Source organism: Condylura cristata, unplaced genomic scaffold, assembly GCF_000260355.1.
Source record: "Condylura cristata isolate star-nosed mole 26May11 unplaced genomic scaffold, ConCri1.0 scaffold00018, whole genome shotgun sequence".
Taxonomy (NCBI): Eukaryota; Metazoa; Chordata; class Mammalia; order Eulipotyphla; family Talpidae; genus Condylura; species Condylura cristata.
The window spans coordinates 19,982,759-19,991,759 of record NW_004567119.1 but is presented as its reverse complement, the minus strand read 5'-3'; the positions used below and the strand labels follow the sequence as shown (position 1 = coordinate 19,991,759).

Below are 9,001 nucleotides of genomic sequence, written 5' to 3'. Positions count from 1 at the left end.
TGAGGTATTTAAAAAAATGTATCAACTGAATGGATTTGACCACCTGACAAAAAATATAAATACTTTTTTTCTGTCACAACTTTCCTTTAAAATCATATATTCGCTGCTATTACAGTGACCCGACCCTCCCCATTCACTAGAAAAATTGTTGCTTGGTTTCAAATGAACCAATGCAGGAAATCAAAGACCTTGAGGTGTAGTCACCAAACTTTATAGGAAAAAGAATATGGGGGTGTATATCAAGAGCAATTGAAACGTACATAATACTCTTCAGGCACAAAGTCCCAACAGGGGAATTACTGAAGAAATACTTCAACAGAAGGACAAGAGTAAACTATCCATTGATGGAGATATTCATTGCCAAGGTATGATTTTCATGTACATATGTTCAAACTTAAATCAGGTCATACATTACACTTAACTGGTGGCCCCTGATCAAATAAGAATACGTGGGTTGGTAACAACACCAGAAAAAAGTATTTAAAGCTGGAATTGCTGCAGACCGTCTTGAATAGATGATTATTGGTCATAAAAGAAACAGTCACATGGCCTCTGTCTTAGAGTAACCTTAGTAATCCTTAGTGCCTGGTGAAAGAAACACCCTTATGTGGTTCCCCCAACACTGAATCAGACAGGCTGCTCTGTGCAATCATGAGAGTACAGTGGTAGTGGTGATAGGTGACTTGTGATCTCACTGTCTGCTTACACACACAAACCAGTGTCATCCCTACACGTGGGATACTGTCTGCCACGCCTTGCCCCTTGAGTCGTGCCTGCCACGTGATTAACATGTGGAATGAGTGGACATGATATGTCAACATATGTGTAAGTAGAAGCAGTGGAATGTTTAAAAAACATAATAATAAGGGGCCTCCCTGGTGGCACAGTGGGTTAAAGCACAGCACTAAGAGGCTAAAGCCACTTCAGCACCACCCCATGGGTGACCCACATGGCAGGGCAGACCTCTCCTGGCCCACCCCCTGCCCCCCTCAGCAGTGTACTTTGTAGATCAGCCTGTTCTGTTCCCCACTCTGTCTCTGTGAATTCTCTCACCATCCCTGCACCTCTGGCCTGTACCCCAGTTTTGTATGTATAAATAAATAAATCTTTTTTTAAATTAAAAAAAAATGAAAATAATATTGACTGGAGGAAATGTAAATTTTCTCCATTTTACAAATTTGTCTTTATATATTGTTGTATCTTTTAAACTTCTCATACACAAATAATTATCAAGGTTGCAGTAGAAGTGAAAAACTACTGATAATTTCTGAGGCTGTTTAAAGTTTCTCTCTTTCCATGACCGTACCTTTTGGATCACTGGCTCTCCCTCTGAATGATTTTCTGGAAATGTTTTTAGAGGACATTAAACTAAAAATGACTCTCCCCATTCAACCTGCATAATTCACTTACTCCCCTTTATCTGCATATTTTCCCCAGAAGAAAATATCCTGGATTTTCCACTGCATGCCCCTTAACCTTTGCTGTTATATAAAGTTTATAAAAGTGCCCTATAAATGCCAGGTTTTTTGTTGCGCATAATAGCTGAAAACAAATATTTATTTCTTTAGTCACCTTTTAACCACTTTCCCAAAATGATTTGAAATAGCTCATGCCAAAATACATGCAAGAAAGTGGACAAAGAGAAGGAAAAGTAGAAGGAAGAAAGGATCAGCTATTCAGAACCATTTAAATGTAAAAAAAAAAAACTAGAAAATTGTGATCAAACAGGAAAATAATACCTTGAGAACTAACATTCTAAAATTTGATGACAGTTGAATATTCATTTTAAATTCATCTCTACTCCTCAGAATGTTCACTAGTGTATGAGAGTGTTCAAGATGTACCCCACCTTATGAACACCTTTGTGAATGCCTGGATCCACAAGAGAATGATTATGGATCTAAATATAGAAAAAAACAGGTAGCAAGCTTGAGGACAGGGGAGAAAGGATGAATGCCTCTGACAGAGAAGTCAGGGAAGCTCATTAGGGCAGCGACTGTGAAAGGAGAAATGTAGAAGGTTCTAGATACAGAGGGAGTAACATCGACAGTGTGATAGAGACTGGTCTACTGGAGTTGAGAAGAGGAGTGAACACTGTCTGGTTTGCAGAAGTGGATGATGGGGGCTAGGGGTGTCATAGACAGGGAAAGAGAAAGTCTAGCGAAAGAAGACTGGAGATGGGGTGGGGATATGGAGTAGAGAACAGACAGCAGTATACTGACCAAGGAACTAAATTTGAGAAAAAAATTAAAGACTCCAAATCCATTCAGTTTAGGTTTTTTTAGTATTTTATTATGGCACACAGGGTAGAGTGTATGGTACAGTGTTCTGACTTCAAGTAATTCTCAACCCAGCCAGCTGTTTCCATTTGACCTGTTCCTTTTTTGTGTGAATTTGCACCTGTTGGAGGTCTGCCATGTGTAGCAGCCAGTGCTTTATAATAGAAATGTGAAAAAGCTTGGTTTCTGAGGTGACTTAGTCTTTACAGAAGCCAACACACTGAGAATCTTCTCATTTCAAATCCATACCATCATGGTAGACAAAGAAATATTTTTCCTATTTGTGCAATAACAAATGTTTAACTAGAAATAGGTAGCGTTCAGTGATCAGACTTTAAAGGGAGACTGCTTTCTGCTTAAATTTGGAACTTTTAGCAGTTGTGTAAGGAACAAATTAGTAGACAACATTCATTGACAAACAATGGCCCAAGAACAGAAGCAGACCAGCACGTAATTCCACCTACATTCCACAGTAAGAACAAAAGCTTCCACAGCATTGCAGTTGGCAGAGAGGACAGAGGCGTGTGTTCGATACAATGTCCAACCAGTTAGAGCTGTCACTGAAATCCAAGTATTTCCCATAAAGACATGCAGAGCAATTGCAATGTAACAAACAGGTATATAATCTCCAACTTTTATGGCTGCTAACAATTTCATTACCTGTATCTGTACTTTTTAAAAGTTTTAAAATAGATGACATTTAATGTTCCTTATTTGAGACAACAGACATAAGCTAACAACATACTAAATCATGAGCTCAGGATTCCAGGCAATACATTTGCAGTGGTAAATAATCTTCCATGGCCTTATTTTATCCAAAATTACACATTCATAGAAAATCATTCCCTCTGATTATATAATTTATTGGGGCTTCAACTTCTCATAGTTATACCTTACTAAAATGTAGTTATAGTGGATGGAACTTATATTCTTATTCATGTTTATTATTGCAGACTAGTATTAAGAGGATTTGTTTACCATAAAGGGTGAATTAATCAGATAAAATCAAATGAACAGTTTCCAAGAAGCCCTTTCTCCTCTTTAGTACATAGAGCAAAGTGCATTATTATTTAGGAAAGGAGTATATTTATGGGGTGAAGTGTATTATTGTCCTTCATTAAAGAAGGGCCCCCAAAGACTCCCATTTACTGAAGTTTATTATCAGTAAAATTTCTGAAGAGATTTCTGAATGGCCATAATTGCATCCCTCAGTGTTACCAATTAAAGGAGAAAATGCATTGTAACTGTCAAAAATTTAACTTAACATTTGGAAATCAATCATCCACTTGACTTATATCAATGCCTTATTTAGAAGACTTTAATTAATTCAACAACCACAGCAAGAAATGTCATTCAGTGTAACTTTATTTGCTATTTATTGCACATAATTCGAGGTCTTGAATTTCTAACCATCGAAGGTTCAGAGAACTAGTTTGCCCTAAGGTTTAACAGTAACATTAGTGAAATCATTTATTCATGTGTGTGTTTTTTTTATTGTAAACATCTGAATGATTCACATTGCCATAGATCCTGAACTCGTAAGCGTGGACCATGCACTGCTGGCAGCAAGCCAGGAAGCCACTCTGCAAGCAAACAAGTACTCTGCATAAGGAGAAAAGTCATAGCACAACATTGAATGTCCAACCTAAGTCATCTCAGCATTATACATATATTGACTTCTTAATTCATATAGTATCTGGAACTCAACTGGTTGGTGGGTGATGGGTTGACCTGATTTTGGGAGAATTATTCCTGGAATAATTAAGGAAAGGGGGGTTCAATCTTTCTTTTTTGTTGCTTGCTCCTCCCCTGCACCTTCATCTTTTTTCTCATCTTCTTCAGCTTCTTTGGTTTCTTCTTCTTCTTCACCTTCACCTCCTTCTTCTTCCTCCTTTGCATCTTCTGACTCTTCCTTGGCTGCTTTAACATAAAAAGAAAGTTTACAAGCTCCAAATCCAGGGTAATTTCAATCCAAACTTTTCTGCTAAATTGAAAATACAAGTGGAAAAAGGCTTCCCCCACACCACTCAGACCTACTCTCCCCAAAACATTTCGACCACAATGTTCCCAGGAGAACACCTATTGCCTCGAAGACCTATGGAAACAGAGTGAGATTTCTAGTATTGTAAATTCTGCTTCTCTCCAGGACCTCAACATTTTCCCTTAGGAGCACAGTATTCATTTTTGTCCTAGAAGATATGTAATGTTACACTAAATGAATCCATTTTAAAATGCTTCATAGGAATAAGGAACAGGAAGATGGCACCTTGAAATATTCATTTCAAAAACTACCAACCTAAGCAGAGATGTGTATCTCTGGAGGACTGCCCATTTGAGAAATCAGGTACTTTCTAAGGTTTGTTGAATAAAGTTACTATTGAAAATGCCAAACTCATAAATGAACAAAGTTCCTTGCCATAAGCAAGGCTTCATTTGTCCACCCCCTGAGGCATCACCACACCCTGTCTGCACTTATAATGCTCAAGGTGTTTTCTTAGCATACCTTCTTCCTCCTCGGCCCCCTCCTCCTCCTCAGCCTCTTCCTTCTCCTTCTCCTCTTCTTCAGCTTCTCCTTCAGAGGGGGGTTCGTCCTTGGCTTCCTCAGCCTTTGCAGCCTCAATGGTCTCCTCCACTTCTATCTGCTCCTCCTGAACATGGCTGGTGTAATAGGAGGGGAAGGAGCGGGCGGACATCAAGTAGGAGCTGGTCTGTAAACCTCCATATGCAGATCTGCCGAACATCTGGGAGCTCTGAGAGTAGCCGCTGGTTATGCTTCCCACGCTGGTGAAGCTGAGCCGGGTCTCCTCGCCTTCCAAGAGTTTCCTGGAGGGGTGACAAACCGCAACAGAGAAGCACATTGAGCCCAGTACTTATCACCTCCCCCAGACTCCATCCTTCATAGAACCCTTGCATGCAATGCAAGCAGGAGCAGGCTTGGGAATTGTCAACACTTGATCACTGGGGTATTATAACTAGACAAAAAAAAAAAAAAAACTAAAATAGTAGATTAAAATTAATTGGGTAGGTAAGAACAGGACTCATTACTACAGGGTGAAATTCTTATATGTTTATCTAAACACCTTCTTCTTGGAAAAGGCAAAAAACAAGTCTAATTATGAAGGCCTACCACCGGTGAAGGCTTCAGATTGGCTGTAAATGGAACCTGAATGGCAGCTACCTTTGCCCCTAATGTTTTACCTGTAAGCTGCAATCTCAATATCCAAAGCCATCTTCACATTGAGCAGGTCTTGGTATTCTTTTAGGTATCGTGCCATTTCACTCTTTGTGGTCCTTAGTTCATTTTCTAATTTGTTGATTGTGTCCTGTAGAAAGACAAAAAGAGAGAGAGAAATCCAATGAAATTCCTTATAGCTCTCACTTTGCTGTGGTATAGCTGCAAAGCCCTAGATTTAATTAAAATTAAAGTATACACATCCTAGTTAAAATCTCCCCTAAAATATCTGCCTCTTCTCTTCCTAAACCTTGCCCCACCCCCAATCTCGTTTCATGAATTAAGAAGCATGAGATGAAAAGCAACAAAAAGAAACTAATTAAAAATGGGGTTTATGTTCTTTAGCTAACAGTCTACTAATCATCATAAAATCCTATAAAAACCAAACAGACTTAGACGTTTCTCATTCAAGATTATCCGGGTCATAGTCAAGAAATTAATCCATTTCTTTATAGAAAGGAGCAGCTAGATTTAAAAATTATTTTATCCCAAATAGTTTCTATGCGTCTACATTATTTTTTCTTCTCCCTAGGATATAGAAATCCTTACAAAAGAAATGTCTTATTATGAACATCATAACCTATAATATCTTGACCATATGGCTGTCTGTCTGCTCTGGGACAGGAATCATAAAGCATGCCCGTCCCCTATCCTTCAGAAATAACGAGGGCTTTCCGTTGTATTCACTAATCAAAAGGTCCCATCCGTGCAACTAGTGGTTTATGTAGGACAGCAGAGAAGAAGGACTGAGCACAAGCCGGCTCACACCCTTTCGCTTGCACAAACCTACCCCCGGCAAGGATGGGCCCTCACACTGCAGCGTTTCCACAGCACCAAGCACCTCTTCCCAGACTGCAGTCACACCCCCACCCAGCCACCCCCTCCAATGCCCCACCCTTCCCCCCCCCACTCGGCCTGCAAGAGCCAACGGCCACCTCCTAATTGCAAGCAGATGACTATCCCGGTCTTCACTTGGGGGGGGGGGCTCTCACATCAACCCACCCCAACTCTGCCTGGCAGCCTCTTCCCCGCGCCAGCTATTTTTCGCGTGGTGCGGTACCTGCATAGCGCTAATGTCAGCGTTCTGTTTGTCCTCCAGCTCCTGCAGCTGCTTCTCCAGCGCCTCGTTCATGCCCCTGCACGCTTCAATCTCCAGCGTCTTGGCCTTGAGCAGGCGGCGGCTCTCCGACACCTCGTCCTTGGCGGCCCGCACGGCGTCTGTGTTCTTGGCGGCGCTTTCGGTCAGCACGGTGAAGCGGCTCTTGAACCACTCTTCGGCGTTCTGCATGTTCTTGGCCGCCAGCTTCTCGTACTGGGCGCGGATGTCCTTGAGCGCCGCGGAGAGGTCGGGCTTGGAGGACACGTCCATCTCCACGGAGATCTGCGCGTACTGAATCTGCGCCTGCAGCTCGGCGATCTCCTCTTCGTGCACTTTCTTCAGAAAGGCGATTTCATCCATCAGGCTGTCGATGCGCTTTTCGAGCTCGGCGCGAGCCAGAGCGGCCTCGTCGGCTCCTTTGCGCGCTTCCATCAAGCGGCCCTCGGCGTCCTCGCGGCTCAGCACCTCCTCTTCGTAGCGCGCCTGCAGGCTGCGCAGCGTCTCCTCCAGCCCCTCGCGCTCGCCCTGGAGCGCCTGCTTCTCGTTGGTGGCGTCTTCCGCCGCCAGGCGTAGGTCGCGGATCTCCTGCTCGTACAGCGCCCGGAAGCGGGACGGCTCGGAGTGCTTCTGGCGCAGCACCAGCAGCTCGGCCTCCAGAACCTTGTTCTGCTGCTCCAGCTCGTGCACGCGCTCGATGAAGCAGGCGAAGCGGTCGTTGAGGTCTTGCAGCTGCGCCTTCTCCTGCGTGCGGATCGACTTGAGGTCGTTGCTGATGGCGGCTACCTGGCTCAGGTCGAGATTTTCCAGACTGGGCATCAAGGAGCCGGAGCTGGACGAGTAGCTGCGGCGCACGGACAGCGAGGAGGAGACGGGGGCCGAGTAGCTGGAGTAAGCGGAGCGCGCGGTGCTGTAGCCGCTGCGCACGCTGGAGATGTGCACCCGGGGCGACTCCACGTAGCGCCGCTTGTAGGAGGTCGAGTAGTACGGCTCGTAGCTGAAGGAACTCATGGTGGCGGTCGCCGTCCCTCTGCTGGCGGCGAGATGGGGACCTAGAGAAGGGAGAACGGGGGAGAGAGGGAAGGGGAGGATGGATGGCTGTGTGCGCTTCGGCGCGGGCCGGCCTCCTCTATTTATACGCGGGGAGAATTCTGACGCAGCCTGCCAGCGAGCGCGGCGCGCCTGGCCATTGGGGGCGGCGCGCTGCCGCAGCTAAGGGAGGATTCTGCGCAAAAGGGGGGCGGGGGCAGCCGGCCGCTGCGGTTCGCCTCCGCCTTTCCACTTTTCTGCGAGGCCCTGTTTTCTGAGACCTGCTGCCCCGTAACTCTTTTCTTTCCCTGCGCTCCCGGTGCTTTCTTTTCCCTGTGCTTATTCCAGGATCCGGTATGCCTAGGGTTCTGACTTAGCCCCTAACAGGTTCTCGCTCCCAGCTAACTCCTTAGGTCCATATCCCGGCACCTCCGAGACCCTCTGGGGGCTCTCTCGCCCCTCCCCACTAGGGTCCACCTTCAACTTTCCGCCTTCACTCCCGAGGCAATGCCGCTGGAGCATTTGAGATACCGATGAAAGAGGACGATGTCATGTTTGCGGCGTCTCTGGAGGAAAGTTTTACGTTTCTTTGTAGATTTTTTCTGGTACTTTAATTCACCTGCCCCCCTTCTTTTCCTCGCCCGCCCCCATCACCCCCGTAACGCGCTGCTTCTCAGCACGCACACGCACATGAAACTGCGGCACGGTGTGTGTTTGTTTTCGCATTTCTAAATTCGCAGGGCATTTAATATCAACCTTTTAGTATTTGTGGATTTTCATTCCTTTTCTACTTAGGAATGAAGCCCGGAATGCCTTGAGCTCATGGAGCGTGCAGGTGGAGGAGAGCGGAGATGAGTTTGAAACTAACCCTCGAGAAAACCTTCTTGTAAGGGCGGCGGCGCGTTCTGCTGTAGTGGGGTGGAGGGGACGTTGGCCGCTGATGTTACTGCCTTTCCCTTCAGCAAACTGAATTGCTGCTTGACGCCACCAACACAGCCCCATTAAAAAGCCCCTTTCCCTCTTCCTCACCGGTGTACCACCCAACCTGATGATTTTGACAAGCCCTGCAAGGTGGCCGATTTTCTGGGCGCGGTTGCTGCCTCCAGCCCTGGACGACCTGAGTACCGCTGAGTTACCCCGAGCCTGGATCTCCCACCGCTTTCTGGAGCAAACAAAAAACAGCTTTGTGACCCCTTTTTCCCCCGTACCCTCAACACACACTATAATAAATACATATCAGATGCTGTCAGGAATCCAGGGGTTTCCTTTAGAAACTCGCGGAGGGCGGAGGCGGTATTGGACGTTGACAGGACCCTGCGGTTCTAAGAGCTTTTGCACACGATAAGGCGTCGTGGAGGGACTGCA

General features: G+C 45.3%; 1 protein-coding gene across 1 annotated transcript; it reads right to left on the bottom strand.

Annotated features, from left to right (window-relative positions):
* Window positions 1–2,271: 2,271 nt before the first annotated feature.
* Window positions 2,272–7,933, bottom strand: NEFL (neurofilament, light polypeptide). Its single transcript, XM_004685388.2, has 4 exons — window positions 6,572–7,933; window positions 5,478–5,602; window positions 4,783–5,102; window positions 2,272–4,199 (listed from the first exon to the last, which is right to left on the bottom strand). The coding sequence occupies exons 1-4, from the start codon at window positions 7,616–7,618 to the stop codon at window positions 4,057–4,059; spliced, it is 1,635 nt and encodes a 544-aa protein (XP_004685445.1). The 5' UTR covers window positions 7,619–7,933; the 3' UTR covers window positions 2,272–4,056.
* Window positions 7,934–9,001: the final 1,068 nt, after the last annotated feature.

Bases quoted from the DNA above. Each gene is read 5' to 3' on its own strand.
- NEFL (XM_004685388.2), bottom strand. From the start codon at position 7,618: ATGAGTTCCTTCAGCTACGAGCCGTACTACTCGACCTCCTACAAGCGG. The intron at 5,603-6,571 runs GTACCGCACCAC...GTCTTTCTACAG, and splicing joins CTGACATTAGCGCTATGCAG to GACACAATCAACAAATTAGA. The intron at 5,103-5,477 runs GTAAAACATTAG...TCACCCCTCCAG, and splicing joins ATTGAGATTGCAGCTTACAG to GAAACTCTTGGAAGGCGAGG.